The sequence below is a fragment of the Westerdykella ornata genome (genome assembly GCF_010094085.1).
Source record: "Westerdykella ornata strain CBS 379.55 unplaced genomic scaffold EI97scaffold_2, whole genome shotgun sequence".
Lineage (NCBI taxonomy): Eukaryota > Fungi > Ascomycota > Dothideomycetes > Pleosporales > Sporormiaceae > Westerdykella > Westerdykella ornata.
This window is the reverse complement of record NW_022986852.1, coordinates 755,926-771,341: the sequence shown is the minus strand read 5'-3', so window position 1 is coordinate 771,341 and position 15,416 is coordinate 755,926. Positions and strand designations below refer to the sequence as shown.

General features: G+C 51.3%; 8 protein-coding genes across 8 annotated transcripts; 5 read left to right on the top strand and 3 right to left on the bottom strand.

The window, feature by feature from the left end:
• Positions 1–788: 788 nt before the first annotated feature.
• On the top strand, positions 789–2,142 carry EI97DRAFT_491631 (uncharacterized protein; the record flags this gene model as incomplete). The annotated part of the gene is made up of 8 exons (XM_033802280.1): positions 789–835; positions 889–943; positions 996–1,232; positions 1,284–1,486; positions 1,543–1,687; positions 1,750–1,835; positions 1,885–2,057; positions 2,105–2,142. 8 exons carry the CDS (start codon positions 789–791, stop codon positions 2,140–2,142), a joined length of 984 nt encoding a protein of 327 aa, XP_033657677.1.
• Positions 2,143–2,547: 405 nt separating this feature from the next.
• EI97DRAFT_429896 (uncharacterized protein) lies at positions 2,548–4,128 on the top strand. Its single transcript, XM_033797547.1, has 6 exons — positions 2,548–2,863; positions 2,917–2,974; positions 3,027–3,306; positions 3,391–3,561; positions 3,617–3,836; positions 3,886–4,128. Exons 1-6 carry the CDS (start codon positions 2,803–2,805, stop codon positions 3,996–3,998), a joined length of 903 nt encoding a protein of 300 aa, XP_033657676.1. The 5' UTR covers positions 2,548–2,802; the 3' UTR covers positions 3,999–4,128.
• Positions 4,129–4,396: 268 nt separating this feature from the next.
• EI97DRAFT_439202 (uncharacterized protein) lies at positions 4,397–4,879 on the bottom strand (the record flags this gene model as incomplete). Its single annotated transcript, XM_033799545.1, has 2 exons — positions 4,397–4,536; positions 4,624–4,879. 2 exons carry the CDS (start codon positions 4,877–4,879, stop codon positions 4,397–4,399), a joined length of 396 nt encoding a protein of 131 aa, XP_033657675.1.
• A 3,424-nt stretch (positions 4,880–8,303) lies between these two features.
• EI97DRAFT_369204 (MFS general substrate transporter) lies at positions 8,304–10,009 on the top strand (the record flags this gene model as incomplete). The annotated part of the gene is made up of 3 exons (XM_033795175.1): positions 8,304–8,521; positions 8,574–9,918; positions 9,971–10,009. 3 exons carry the CDS (start codon positions 8,304–8,306, stop codon positions 10,007–10,009), a joined length of 1,602 nt encoding a protein of 533 aa, XP_033657674.1.
• A 392-nt stretch (positions 10,010–10,401) lies between these two features.
• On the bottom strand, positions 10,402–10,975 carry EI97DRAFT_477771 (uncharacterized protein; the record flags this gene model as incomplete). The annotated part of the gene is made up of 2 exons (XM_033801968.1): positions 10,402–10,755; positions 10,814–10,975. 2 exons carry the CDS (start codon positions 10,973–10,975, stop codon positions 10,474–10,476), a joined length of 444 nt encoding a protein of 147 aa, XP_033657673.1. The 3' UTR covers positions 10,402–10,473.
• Positions 10,976–11,395: 420 nt separating this feature from the next.
• Positions 11,396–11,910, top strand: EI97DRAFT_455058 (uncharacterized protein; the record flags this gene model as incomplete). Its single annotated transcript, XM_033800610.1, has 2 exons — positions 11,396–11,405; positions 11,462–11,910. 2 exons carry the CDS (start codon positions 11,396–11,398, stop codon positions 11,908–11,910), a joined length of 459 nt encoding a protein of 152 aa, XP_033657672.1.
• A 694-nt stretch (positions 11,911–12,604) lies between these two features.
• Positions 12,605–13,936, bottom strand: EI97DRAFT_111969 (alpha/beta-hydrolase). The gene is made up of 4 exons (XM_033792980.1): positions 13,645–13,936; positions 13,480–13,570; positions 12,822–13,418; positions 12,605–12,765 (listed from the first exon to the last, which is right to left on the bottom strand). The coding sequence occupies exons 1-4, from the start codon at positions 13,802–13,804 to the stop codon at positions 12,615–12,617; spliced, it is 999 nt and encodes a 332-aa protein (XP_033657671.1). The 5' UTR covers positions 13,805–13,936; the 3' UTR covers positions 12,605–12,614.
• EI97DRAFT_429892 (NAD(P)-binding protein) lies at positions 13,790–15,386 on the top strand. Its single transcript, XM_033797546.1, has 4 exons — positions 13,790–14,223; positions 14,275–14,607; positions 14,673–15,027; positions 15,084–15,386. Exons 1-4 carry the CDS (start codon positions 14,185–14,187, stop codon positions 15,200–15,202), a joined length of 846 nt encoding a protein of 281 aa, XP_033657670.1. The 5' UTR covers positions 13,790–14,184; the 3' UTR covers positions 15,203–15,386.
• Positions 15,387–15,416: the final 30 nt, after the last annotated feature.

The window sequence follows — 15,416 nt, the reverse complement described above, 5'->3', positions numbered from 1 at the left end:
TATCTAAGGATGTTAAGGTTCTAGAACCTTTCTAGTCGCTGAAACTTAGCAGATTCAGGTAGGATACTTAGGAGAGGACCGTTCCATATTTTGTACAAGTATTGTATTACCGTAAACATAAATGATTATCGTCTTATGACCACCACCATCCGGTTTTTTTTGCCATTCGAAATGTGGTATTACAAGAATATTCGTCATAGCGCCAAGTTGACGAGTCAGGAACAATGCTGCTCAAACCGGAGATGACAACTGAATTCATGATATAGATAGGTAGTGATATCTATATTTTAAAGCGTAGTTTGTTTTTGCCCAAACAAGTAAAATTTCTCTAAGAATTTCTATTCTGCTCCGTGTATCGCGAATCTATTTTATAGAACCCTTCTACTGTTAAAGCTCCTTATCGCCCCAACCGCTTACAAACCCGTAGCGGCGGCTATAGGCCCAAATATCGCTAAATTAATCACAAGAATTGCGATGATCCTTATCGAAATGAACTTGTGCTCCGGGGCAAAGGATAATATGCTTTTCGCTGTCACTCTTGGCCACGTCCGATAGTATACATTACACCACCATTAGTCTGCTAAGCGCCGCCGTCAGACCTCACCTTTCATCTCGTTTCACACATTTTCCTCTTGGAAAGCTCGTAGTTTCAACCGAGCTGGACGCTCTCAATGTTTACCATATCTTTGGTGGCGCTTTCAGCGCTTGTTCACCAAGCAGCTTCGCAAACTGGTGCAGAGCTGGACGAACCAATGCTAAGAGGGGGGCGTCCAACTGGTCCACAGGCTATGCTACGATTCGGCTGTTCACAACTTGTTATTGAGAGGCTAGATCCGTTCGTACACCCGGCAAAACGCTCGATGCTGATAAATAATGATGCTGTAACAGGCTGGTAAACCCAGGGTCGAATCCATCATCGCACATGCACCAGATAGTTGGCGGGGTACGATTCCTTACGGCGTTTGTTTCTCCAGACCATTATTGATACGAGGCAGGACGCCTTCAATGCATCGATGCCGTATCAAGACATCCCCAAACAAGCCTCGTGTACCACATGCCACTTCAAGGAGGACTTGTCGAATTATTGGACGGCCAACTTGTACTTCAAAGCCCGTAATGGTACATATAAGCGTGTACCGCAGATAGCAAATCAGTTCAATGACCCGGACAACGGCGGAATCACGGTCTACTACACTTCGGCAGGTCCAAACAAGACGGTGGCCTTCAGGCCGGTAAGGACTTCGAATTTTTGGCTGCGAATTGTCACTAAATAGGTTTCGAAGGGATTTCGCATGCTCACAGGAGATGCGTCGAGGCGCACATCCGAAAATCTCGGCAAGAACACGCAGCAATGCTACCGTTGCTTCACGGAGCCCAACTTTGGAGGGAGTATGTATTCACCGTGCATGGATCCGGTGCTCGACACTGACCATTTTCCTACTCGGCCCTGCGCTGGCGGAATTCGGTCGAATATCATATTTCCTCAGTAAGTGAACAGCTGCTCCACGAGGATGGAAGAGTTTAAACTAATATGTAGTCAAGGTGCTGGGACGGCATCAACTTGGACTCCCCGAATCATCGAGACCACGTCGCCCATACAATCGGCAAAACCCCGCCTTCTTTCTCTGTTGTGTCTGGCCAGTGTCCCGAGAGCCATCCCGTGAAGATTCCACAAGTGATGCTAGAAGTACGTCGTGCGGTTGTGTGTTGTTGAGCACTATTACGTGGCTAACTGGACACACTAAATAGGTAATGTGGGACACGAGAGCGTTTAACAACCCGGATGAATGGCCGGAAGATGGAAGCCAGCCATTCGTTCTTTCGACTGGAGACAGGTAAATTCTTCCTGAGAACGGGAGCCATCTTTGCTCACATATCTGCAAGTACGGGATATGGTCAACACGGCGACTACGTTTTTGGTTGGCAGAACAACTCCCTTCAGATTGCCATGGACAATCAATGCTACTTACGGAACTGCACACAGCTTACGGAGCTTGCAGCCTCGGTCAAGAACCGGTGCAACGTCCCTGACACAGTAGGGGAAGATATCGATGGATGTATGTGCAAACCTCGATGCGCTGCATATATATTGACAGAATCGTAGGGATGACCCATCTTCCTGGTGGAATTACTGCAGAATGACCACGAAGAATCGCGATCACTTGATTTTGTATTTACTGTATCACTGGGCATCACGCAAATGGCGTGTCCATACCCTAACATAGATGTCCAGCATCACAGTCCTAAGGTCATATACCAACGAGAAAAAAAGGCCTTGTGGGAAAGTAAATCTTAACTTCCGCGCTTTTCACTTCCTGGACATGGTTCGAAGTACAGAGATCTAGTAGGGAACCTAACTCCTGCACGAGACGCCAGAAGCGTTGATGTGCTGATCACTTAGAGACCGTGACCCTCTCGGTTAAATAATATGGGGTAGCAGCGGCTATAAAATAGGTCAGATTGCGGACGGGCAACGCTACTGGTCAGCCCAGATGAAATGCCGCACTTCCCCGCAATCTCGTTATAGCTGTTGTTGCCATAGGCAAAGTTTCACTTCCAGCCTTACATTTATTAACTGCATGTACAACAAATAGCGTTAATAACTATTTCCCGGGTTGGAAGAAGTGGATTAAATGAGTTATCCAGGAACTGGACAGGTTTCCGCTCTGGAGAAACATCACATGGGATCTTCATCTCTGGAAGGTATGCTGTGCGGGTATTCCGCCAGCTAGAAACTATATAAACATGGGAAGGTAGAGGATTTGACAAGATGCCAAATAACTCTTGCTATCTGACGGCAACATGGCGCTACGCTTGACGTTTGCTGCGCTTGCAGCCGTCCTACAAATAGTCAACGGCCACTGTATAGGACTCATGCGTCAAAACTCAGAATGTCAACACTCTAACAAACGCCAGTTACTTTCGTCCGATTGAAAGCCGATGGAGAATGGAAGGAACCACTGCAGTACATCAGGTAAACTCCAGGTCCTTTTCTCGTCCCCAGGGTCAAACCCTCACATGGCCAGAAATAAGACGTCTCCGTACGATGAGTGGAAGTACGTCGACTCGAACTTCCTCTACCGATACTACAACTGGCCCACCTATTACGTTGACCGCCCAGAATCCGTCCGATGTGGTCGCGGCAACATGGATCATGCCAATGCCACCGAAGTTCTCAAAGTGAGGGCTGGCGACACTATTGAGATAGCGCAGCATCGTGGGGACCCAAGTGAATGGACAGAAGACGATTTCAAGAATTGTCCGGATAACCGAGGCACCTGTTATCATAAAGAGGGATGGAACATGGTACGTGTATGCTGCGGGAGCACTTAACCTCATGTTCATGCTCCGATCCCTCAGCTGACCACGGTCCTCACTCAATGCGTATAGGACTTCAACCATCCCGGTCCGCTCGTGGTGCATCTATCCAAAGTACCTGAAGGGCAAGACATACACACCTACGACGGCACTGGTGACTGGGTCAAGATCCATTCGCGCGGATTGGCGAACACCAAAGACAGGCCTCTCAACTGGGAGCTGTACCGCGCCGATCCTCCTCATGTATGTCTTCCCCCACTACGGGCTTGGAACACTTCTCATACTGACCGATACCCAGCTCGAATTCAAAATCCCACCCCAAACACCTGCAGGCAAATACCTCATGCGCATGGACGTTGTTTGGTCCGGTTTGACCAACCAATATATAAAGATCGGCGAGCCCGGTAGCCTGGCTCAGATGTACCCGAGTTGTGCCCATCTGGATATCCAGAGCGATTCAAGGGCGCCTTTCCCAGCGGGTGTGAAGATTCCTGACATTTTCGCCCCGGAGGCACCTGGTAAGTTTGAGCCTTGAGTTTTGCCGAGGCAAGTAGTAACTCCATGCAGGCATGGTGACTTCGTCGGAAATGGCCAATAGATTGCAGCTCGATGCTAATTATACCTATCCTGGAGGTCCGTTGTGGGATGGTGAGAAATTCATTGAAGACAAGCCAGTTTGAAGCCGTGTCTCGCCAGGTTTGGTGCTACTTAGCGTCCCATTTGCTTCACGTCTTTGCGTTAGTTGGCAGATGTGAGGTACCACAACTGTCTCCAACAAGGGCACTTTTTAAGAAACAAGTAACTCTTATCTCTACATCAAAAGTGACATCACTCCGCATTTGGTGCTCTGGATATTGTGTGTCAAGACAGTCGTGGAAAATAGTGAGGCGAAACTGTAGGCGTCCCTATCAATTTGCTGTAACCTCTACGTGAATGTATAAAGCAACGAGCGACTAGAATGAAACATTGGTCTTCCAATCCCCCTCATCTCTTCATTGTCTTCATCGCTCAAGCTGCCCAATCTATGACCTAAGTCTCCTCCATACTTGGCGCCAGATTCTCAAGGGAGCACCCCGCTCTAGCACGTACCCGACACCCTGGCGGCCCTGATAAAAGGGTCTAGAGGATTGCCAGCCCCGAAAGTGGCGCAGTTGCCCGTAGACCTGATCGGAACATTGTTGCCATTAGGGCTGCAGTTGTTGGTGTTGAAGATGGTGACTATGGAAACACAATCAGCGCCTGGCAGGAAGGCACATAGAAAGGGTACAGATGGACTGAAGAATGCTTGAAGCAATGATGACTTACGGGTGCAACCAGCTGGCAACGACCCAGCTGCATCGATGCGGGCGCTGTCGGTTTGTGACGAGAGAATCGGCGAGAAGGCAAAGCAACTTCCGTCGGTGGGAACATTGGCGGTGGTGATAGGCGGTCCGCGGTTGCAGCCATCGCCCTCATAGATGTTGAGAGGAATCGAATCGGCCTGACGAGCATGGACCGAAGGGGCGGCCTGGGTGCCAATGGCGGCAAAGAGAAGGGAAGCAAGGACTGTCTTGGTCTGCATTGTGTTTGAAGTGGTGATCTCTAAAAGAGGCGGCTGTAGTTGCTTTGGGTTGCTGAATGGTATGTGAGGGAAGTTGTGTGGATGGTAATATTCACTCTGAGGGTCGTTGGAGGTCTTATATAGTCGTCCCTTGTGGCCGTGCGTTCGAATCTGTCTCCTCGTGAGTACGTAACTGAGTGCGGCAATTACATACTGAATTCGCTTTCGTCGTGCCAACCACGTCAGATACGAGGCGAGTGATTTTTGCTCCCAATGATATGGCGGGAGGCCTCGCAGTGTTCGTTTGAGGGTAAGACCATTGTGATGGATCATCTGTTGGTGAACGCCCCGGCCCATCATGCCATCAGCACACTGACTCGTACTCCTCAGTGAGGAGCTCTGGAAATGATTTCGTAGAAGGTTGATTATTTGGACGCATCTCTGTTTTGTGAGTTGAGACCCTGGTTACTGCCAACTGGGTCCTACAAAGCTTTGTAAAGGGAAGGGAGCTCTACACTTGTAATTATGTAGCATAGTATAGCTTACATAGAAAAAAGGCTTTGGAGACACTATGTGTTTAAGGACAAGACTGAGTATGGCAACACGGTGCCTGGCTGCTGAATGGCTAGAAACGACAAGGACATTGCCATCACAACTCGGTGTCAGTAGTGTCTATGTCCCGTGGATACAGCGTAGACTGCAAGAAGGAGGCGTCAGCAGTGTGGCAAAGCAGACTAGGTCTTCACATCACTCACAATTCTTCGTCGAGACTGGGGTACAAGGCGGACCCGCGAACGGGTTCCCTTAATCCAATTCTATAGGTCAATGGCCAAACTTTAAACCTCAACGCTGACGTTAACTGTTCACGTTTGTTGGTTCCTAATGGCGATTAGAAAACAGATGTTCGCTTAGGTAGTCCCTGCGGATAGCCAAAGCGTTATAGCAAAGCCCGAAATGTCCTATAACCTAACAAGCCCTCACGTATTCTCATGCTCAAAAGTGGAATGATGCCAATAGCAGATTAAATGGTCTCGTTTGGAAGATGAGTACTGACTCGGGCGGTAGGCTGACGGAGTCGTTGGGAAAAAGTTAGGGAGCACGTCCAGGATGAGAGCCGCCGCTCGGGATGTATTGTCAGTGGTCTAGTCCCTTGAATCTCAGGGAGCTCACAGCTGATGCGTCTCGCCCGGGACGTGTCACGGCTTGTGGATTACTGAGGTCCGCAAGATGTGGCGAGCGCTAAGTAGTAATCCTTCTGGGGCTTCAGCACATGATACGAGCAACCCACTCATTCTACCGCTTCTGTGTGAATCTTATTGGCTTGGTTAGTTGAACCGTGGCAGAAGGAATCGTAGCCACCCTCTTACGTCGTCATACCTCACAATGGCCTCCCAAACGTTGAATTTGGTGAAAGGTGTTGGGGCTTCACCTAGCCTGCGCCACACTCCTTACTTCCTGTATGGGATGCATGACGGGGAGCCGGATGCCTACACCGACCATTCTCCTACAAGACGGGCGATTCCGTTGTTGCAGCCTGTTTCGTCGTAATAAGCCGCACGGAGAAGTACGAAAACCTTATTCTCAAGCGAGACAAAGCTTCCGTAAACGCGGGGGAACAACAGTGCGGTTGTCGGATTGTCAGCGGATCCAGACCGGTCAAGTCTTGCGAGAGATACGACAGTAGGTACATCGCGCGTGGCAAAGAAGTGCCGCCGTGATCAGCCGCTGGGAGGTTTCTTCAAGTCCGTGTACTCTGATCCATGGTCCACTGAGAGGGTTAAGATACTTGAGCTCACGTGGTGCCGCAATGCTTACCTGATTGTCAGCCGTGCGCCGCTCGGTGTAGAGCTGCGTAGGATCCATTTACCCTATAGGAAGAGCTGCGTACAGTCCATGTTGGGGTTACATAAGGGACTGCCGACTGCAATACGCTCGTCCTTATGCCGCCCGCCGTAGGGTATATTTCACTGCGCATCACCTCCTCTTCTCACTTTTTGCGAAAAGAATCTCAGCCTTCGTCCTACGTCAAGGAATGCCAGCGGTCGTTACTGTTCAATTCTCCCACCTCGGAGCTAAACAAACCCGAAGGGACTGCTGAGGACGCGAAGAGGAAATGAGGCCTGACGGATGTAATCTCCGCTACGCCAGCTGTTAGCAGTAGTGACGGCGGGTTATGGCGCAGGTTGTACAGTATACTGTGTTCACTGTATGGATGGCGCCGAATTCAGCGCCGAAGTCTCTGGGCATCAGGGCAGTTCTCGCGTCCGGTAAGGCTGTCCATACTGCGACATAACACTCTGAGGCCGCTGTGTTTTAATCAAACGAGTGTAGATTGTTGAGCAAAGTGTTATGGTTGTCTCATCAGCCAGCATCGAGATGAGACAGACATGTGCTTGGGATCGGGCGCGCCTTTGCTGCGATTGGGTCTCGACCGTTCTAAAACTTACGCAACCGTTCTGGGTAATTCGCGGGGATTCTCGGATTCGGGGGAAAGTCGGAACGCAAATCACATGCGGCCACGTGGGCGCATTCACGCACCCCTCTGACGTCATTTGAAGCAAAGCCCTTTGAATCTACTCAGGCTGCTTTTCCTGCTGCTTCGATCGTTTCAGGTCTTCACTCTCTGCACCGTGCCGTAGTAGACGCTTCGATAAGTCGAAGGGGAAAGTCGCACTGTTGGACATTGAATTAAGGTTATGGTGGTTCTACAAGTGCACACTAGCCCAAATTAGCGGCCGATCTCCCGCAGCTTAGCGCCGAAGCACAACGTGCTGTGAAGATGCAAAGGGAGTTAGTAAGAATGTTGCACGACATCGGCGAATTGGAAATCGATGGGTGCACATTATTAGTTAGCATTTGCCTTGACAGAGCAAGATCCGCCCAAAGCGGCGCCGCAATGTGCACATGTGCCTGGCTTATGTCCAGTAGTGAAGGACTGTCTAAACTCCGACCGCGATTTGCACAGGGTGTGCTGACAACCTCCCGTAGGGCTGGCACTTGCATCACGGTACATTTGCACACCTTCGCTTGGCTTGTCGTTAAGGGACTCCCGAAAGCCAGACTGACGTCATTTTGGCCAAGCCGCAACTGGAATTGCACTGGCGGTAACACCACAACACCACGACAAGACCGGAGTATCCGCATCGAAGTCAATGGAAATGTCTACCAACTACCCCGTCGCTCCGCGACAAACAATGAGCAACTGCGCTTGGCATACACAATCTGTACCACGTGCCTGACTAAGCCACTTCTACAAAACTACTTCACGGGAGGTGCTCCCTGCCGTTAACCTTTTCTCGTGGCAGTCACTGCAGTTTGCTGAATTCAACTTCAAGCTTCTCTTTCGGCCCCAGCCATGGACCACGACACTTCCACTCGACACAGCGAATCCTCCACAAAGGCGAGCGACAGCTCCTCCGCCAAGAATATCACTCCTCCTAACGAGATGCCCTCCGACGTTGAGAAGGCTCCCGTCAGCCCCAGTGAAAAGCCGCAAGAGGAGGAGACGCGGAAAATTACTGGCGTACGCTGGTTCATCTTCGTTGTCAGCACCTTAACCAGCATCTTCGTTTACTCTCTGGACAACACCATCGTCGCCAACATTGTGCCGGCCATTGTCAATGACCTCAACAGCATAGGGGAACTTCCCTGGCTGTCTGTTGGGTAGGTATCCTTTGGATGCTGCGAGGGATCTTATCTAACTAACTTTTTCTAGGTTCATGATCGGCGGTATGGCCACTGTCTTGCCATATGGAAAGCTGTACACCATCTACGACTCCAAGTGGATCTACATCGTCTGCACCATCATCTTTCTAGCGGCCTCTGCACTTTGCGGTGCTGCTCCCAACATGGACGCTGAAATCGTCGGCCGCGTGTTCGCCGGTGCCGGCGGTAACGGAATGTACTACGGTCTGTTGGCACTGCTCTCCATTCACACGACGCCCAAGGAGCGGCCTCGCTATCTCAGCTTCACCGGTCTGGTTTGGGGCCTCGGAACTGTTCTTGGACCTTGCGTCGGCGGTGGCTTCGTTCTGTGGGACTGGCGCTGGGGTTTCTACATCAACTTGCTCTTCGGTGCCATTCTCGTCCCCACATATTTCTTCGTCATCCCTTCGGCCGACCCGCATCCTGACAAGACTCTGAAGGAGAAGTTCATGATGTTCGATTGGGCTGGTGCGATCCTGAGTATTGGAGCCATGGTCACCATCGTCATGGCGATCAATCTCGGCGGCGTACTGTTTGAATGGAACAGTGGCTCCGAGATTGCGCTATTCGTGGTTTCTGGTGTACTTTGGATTGCGTTTATTCTGCAGCAAGGCTTCTGCATCTTCACGACTCGCGAGAAGCGCCTGTTCCCTGCGCACCTGCTCAAGCAGAAAATGCCGATCCTCCTGTTTGTCGCCTGCTCATCCGTCGCCTCGGTAGCCTACGTCTCGGTCTACTACATTCCCCTCTATTTCCAGTTCACCCGCGGAGACACGGCCATCTATACCGCTGTTCGGATGCTACCGTTCATCTTGCTGCTCATCACCGGTATCCAGCTGAGCGGTATCTTGATGTCCCGGTGGGGCTGGTACAAGCCTTGGTACGTGGTTGGCAGCCTTTCTGCCCTCATTTCCGGTACCCTCATGGCACACTATGTCGATCTCCACACGCCGGTCGGGATCTTCTACGTCATCTCAGCGTTCCTCGGCGCAGGCGCCGGCGCGTACACACAATCTTCATTCGCTGTCATCCAATCTGCCCTTCCTGCATCTGAAGGCCCCAACGGGCTTGCCCTCATGCTCATCGCTCAACTGAGCGGAATGGCATTGGGTCTGTCTATCAGCGGCGCAGTATACGTCAACACGGCCGAGAGTTCGCTCTACAAGGCACTTCCGTCAATACCACGGGATCAGATCGACATGCTTGTCGCTGGTGCAAGCAACGGTCTGCTCGGTACACTGCCTGAGAAGATGCGGAATCTCGCTTTGGAGGCCATTGTGGCTTCCTGGCAGAAGACCTTCATTGTGGTTTACGCAGGCGCCGCAGCCAGCTTGGCAGTTGCGATCTTCCTAAAGGTAAGCGATGTCCATGTATTTTGTTCATATAACAATACTGACGTCGGCGCAGAATGGTAAAGCGAATGTCGTCGCCGCGGGCGGAGCATAAATTCCTGGGTCTGACGGTGGGAAAATATGGATATTTGCAAGACTGGACGGAGACATGGGCAGTATGGGCAGCGGAGAAAAGGATATTATGGATTGGGAAGGGAATAGGTTACTCTGTTTAATACTGCGGCATGATACCAGATGGGTCCCTCATCGATCTCGTAATTAGACTTTCAATCGATAGTACTCCATATTCGCACACCGTGCCACTCGGATCGTGAGGCTTGACGGCTCCGTCCTTTGGTTTGAAGTCGGCTGGTGGACGATCTCAAGATCTATGTTAGAGATAGCCGGCCTGATTGCGTTGCCATTTATGGGACTCATCTCACAAAGGCCTCGCCGAGGGGTTCGCAGACCGTAAGACCTGCATTTCGAAGGATGACTGTTGGCCACTCAACTGAGTTCGAAATATTACATTAAATATCTACAGTCCTCTCTCTGAAAGACCAAACAAGGCTCATCGCATCAAAACAGCTCCCAGAACTCCTTCGTCTCCGCCTTGATCTCCAACCAATTCGCCCTCCGCTTACAGAAATACTCCTGACTCGGCTTCCACTCTCCATCCCTGAGATCCACATCCATAGCACCCACGGGCACAATCACAGCACCAGGGAACTTGCCCTTGTTCTCCGCGACCATGGTCGATCCGCATTCGGTACAGAAGCTGCGTTCGATCTGCCCGCCGCTGTCGGGCGTGTTGTCGTAGAAGATGCGGAGTTTGTCTTCGCCGGTGAGGATGCGGAAGTTCTTTGAGGGAATGAGTGTCAGTGGAGGAGGGATAGAGCGGGAACTGTGTGGGACGTACCTCCTTCTTGTACCAGCTATTGGCCATGCCGATGGAGCCGGTGCTCTTGCGGCAGCTGTTACAGAAACAGAGACAGTTGGAGATGGGTTCGCCGTGGAGTTCGAAGGTGATGGCGCCGCAGAGGCAGGAGCCGGTGGTTTTCTTCACAGCGGAATCGCCCATTGTTCGAGACTGAGGATGTCAGGATACTGGAAGGCAAGCTGCGCAGAGATGCGTTCTGGATAGTAGCTTAGAATGATGTGTACTGTGTATTTGTGGGTACTTTGAATAGCTTGGGTTGGGAGAAACTCCTTCCCACACATACTGCAGTACTATACTTCGGGTCACTTTACTCGGTGTCTCGAAAAAGGTTAACCGCGGGCCCAGGAGACCGGAGTAAAGACTTTTTTTCGACTGAATGCGAGAGTTGACGCCACAATTTCCACACTTTTCACGGTTACTCTAGATTTCAAAAGATATATAGAGGCCCTCCAATTCCACCCGTGGACCATCACAACAACAAGAACAACAAAATCGACATCGACGACTCCCGACGAAACACCACTCGCACCAGCCCCGCGGCAAAAAACACCCATTCCCACAATGTCCGGCTGTAGGTCACATGCTACCGTTACCTTGGACATTTCGAGCTAATCAAGAAAAAAAAAGACCCCGACCGCAAGTACATCTACGACGTCTTCCGCAACCTCTACTACCCTCCCGAGGGCACCAAGAAGTTCTTCGACTACGTCGACGACAACGTCGACTGGACCGTGACGGGCCAGCACCGCTTCTCGGGCCACTGGAAGACCAAGAAGGACTACTACGACGCCACGTGGGCCAACATTTATCTCCTTCTTGCCGATCCTGGATACAAACTCGAAGTCCCCGGTGGAGAGGAGGGCGTCATCGTGGGCCAGGATGGATGGAGCGTCATTGAGATGAAGACGGTGGATACCAAGACCAAGAGCGGTGTGCCGTATAACCAGCATTATAGCTGGCATTGCCGATGGAGCAAAGAGGGCAAGATTGTCGAGGCCAAGGCGTTTTTGGATGCGGATCATTTGGAGAAGGTGTTTGGTGGGGAGCAGAGAAGGCTTGGCATTTCGAACAAGTAGTGGTGTAGAGACCTAGTGGCGATAGGAATGCGATATGGTGGTTTTTAAGATTCTTTCTTCTCTTTCTTCTGTTTCATGCCTGCGTCACATTGTTGTTTGAGCCCAATCGCGCATTGACATGTTAGTTGCTGTCTCTTTCCACGCCCGACTAAACACCGCGCTACGCTTTATCTGCAGCCCCCAGTAGCTGTTTAGCGCAAGGTAATTGCTAACTATCTGATTAGCCTCGAGAAGATTATAGGCTTTTAAGAATAACCATACCTAGATAGGCGCTTGAAATCCTCTTAAACATCAGGGACTGATTTATCTGACTCCATGGTGCCTCATTGGACGTGGAAATATGCAGTACAGATGAACTGCAGGGCGGTGTTCATTCGGACGTGGAAAGAGGCCGTATTGTAACTCTGAGTCGTATGTTTTTTTCAACTCTCAGAGTGAATGTCGTCTCTGCTGAGTAAGCACCAGTTGCTGAAGCATGGGGCAAGGACAACTGGTTTGATGGACGTACCTGACTCGCAAATCGATGTCGTTAGATGTTCCCGAGAATGGAAAGGACAAAGAAAAAGGGGAAAAGAATTTGGGGAAGTTATAGTCTCTGCATCTCTATTTCGCACAAAGGGCACCAATTACATTCGTCACCCATACTTGTGGCACCAGAGATGTACTTCCAATGAGGAAGGATGATCATCTGTTATATCAAAAATTTAAGTAGTGCCATTTACATCGCACATGGTCGACACGACCCATTTGACACCTTCAGCGACATTGCGATGGAACTTTTCCGAGCTTTTCAATTGCGGCCATAGCCAGAAATAGTGTGGGAGTCCTGGGTACGAGTCCATTTTGTTTGATACGCTGCGTACGGGTTCGTCAGCGAGGCCACGATGCAGTCAAAATTCCAATCAACATACCCGTGCTTGTCCAAAACATGCTTGAGAACCGTCGAGTCATCCCGCACTGGGTCCGCTTCACACACTGCCTGGTAGACAGGTGGCAGGCGACGGAGCCCGGGATGCAACGCCGGGAAGACATATGGGTTCATGCGCTGGGCCGTCCCACCGTTGTAGTTGTAGAACTTCATCATGGACTCGCTATTTTGCAGTGGGGCGTCCACAGTCTCCTCATAAGCCTTGAAGAGGGGAGCAAACTCATCGGGCACGAACTCCGGGTGCAGCAACGCTGGGCACAGCGCCACGACTCCCCTTACCAGATGCCCCAGATTCTCATCGATCAGTTTAAGAGCCACTCCCACTGCGATGCCGCCGCCTAGGGATGACCCGAATGCAAAGAAACGAGAGGGGTCACCGTGGAATTTATCCGCATTCGCATGGAGCCACTTGTAGGCTTCAAAGGTGTCATTTAGCTGTTGGGGTGCCGGAAACTCAGGGGCAAGCCGAAAGTCAACCTGGGCAACAATGACACCGGCATGCTGAGCGACGTAGCGACACATGCGGTCCTCAAAGGAAGATGCCCACGCGCCGCCATTCACATTTCCACCGCCGTGGGCGCTGAGATGGTCGAGTTAGAAAGGGAGGACAAAGCACGAGAGATGCCATATGATGAACTCACAAGACACCGACAGGAAGGTTCTCGGAACGATTATTGGTGTTGGTCGGGGTATACAGACGGATTGCGATGCCCGTGTCGGTCACGAGTTTCTCTGCTCCCTTTGTTCAGCGACTGCATCTCTATATCGATGACGTCATGTGTTGCATCCGAGAATTGCACACTCACCATCCTTGACTGGATAATCCGAGGGAGATGGGTAAAGGCCTGCTAATTGCTCCGATGTCTGGGCGTAAGCTGCGCGCACTTCGGCCACGGTCCCCGATATGAGAGGCCGTTGGCCAAGCACGTCCCGTTCCAAAGCCAGCCACTCGTCAGCGATATACATCGTATGTCAGTCCTGAGAGCTCTTCCATTCCGCCGTATTCTTCGTTGCAGCGAGTAGCTTTATGTTGGTACATTGTTTGTTGCGGGCTCATCGTTCACGGCCCGGAGTATGACTTACACCATACTCTGATACGCTAACCGGATCCGATACCCCGTACATTCACTCGCACGTTTGCCAAGGCTTCGATCGGTGCGGCCCGCCCCTTGTCGGGCCTTGTCGTCAACACCCGGCCCTAACGCCTTAAACACCGCCCGGCAAGCCGCACATGCTCCCCCAGTGCAAATTATCCTGCATCATCAACCACTGCAGTTATCATTTTATCTTTGTACAAAGAGGGCTCTCGGACAGCATCCTCCTGCAGCTGCAGTTCAATCTTCAACATGTCTCCCACAACGCGCGTGGCAGTAGTCACAGGCGCGGTAGGTTCCGCACTTCGTATGATATCCTCACCAAAGCTAATTGGACGATAGAATCGCGGTATTGGAAAAGCAATCATCGACCGATTGGTGGCGACCGGGGGACAGGATTATGGCCTCAGCGGGAAGTTGGTTCTCTACGCCGCCTCACGCTCGGGGGATACTCCTCCTACGCCTGCAGCTGCTTCCCCCTCAGTAGAATTGAGGGGCGCACGGCTATCTCTCACCGACCCACGCTCCATCGACGATCTCGTTGCAGCAATCAAGGCTGAGCATGGGGGCTGCCATATGCTCGTCAACAATGCAGGCATCTACTACTACCGTGAGAACATCACGGCAGCGCAGCGTAAAGAGACACTGGACGTCAACTACCGCGGCACTCTCAAGGTCGGTGTGAATGGAACTCCAAACGGATTTCGTGTTGAGCCAGGTGATACTTATCGCATATGCAGGTGTGCCAGGCTTTCATCCCCATCATGCACGACGGCGGCCGCATTGTCAATCTGTCATCCCAATCTGGGCAACTCCATTACTTCGCCCCACATCTGCGAACACGCTTCCTTGACCCAGACTTGACGCTTAACCAACTAGACCAGCTCGTTGGGGAATACAGCGATGCAGCAGCGAAGGGGGACGCGGTCCAGAGGGGCTGGCCCCGCATGACATATTTCACCAGCAAGGCAGCGCTCAATGCAGCGACACGTATTCTCGCACGAGACAACCCCAGGCTCCTCATCAACTGCTGCTGTCCCGGCTGGGTCAACACGGAGCTCGGCGGCCAGGCCGGCGCAGCTCCAAAAACTCCAGGTGAGTGCTTCCGATAACGGTTGTAATGTAACCTGGCCACTAACGAAGCAACGTAGCGGAAGGAGCTCGTATTCCTCTGAAGCTGGCGCTCGGCGATATAGGCGGCATATCTGGGCGGTACTGGGCGAACGACTCTGTCTCCGAAAAGGGTGACGGCAAGGTTCAACCATGGTAATGTGTCATTCCGGTAATAGACGAACTGAAGTATACCAAGATCAAGGAGAAGGATATTCCAAGTGGGAAGTACACAAATATCCAGTTTCACAAAGTTCCATGTATTTGAGGTATCTGCTGAACGGATTGTAGCTTCGTAGCCAGCGCGAGAACGTTGGGGGGAATATAATAAAACATTATTCCAGGTACAAATAGGGGCATATTGCTGACTTTGA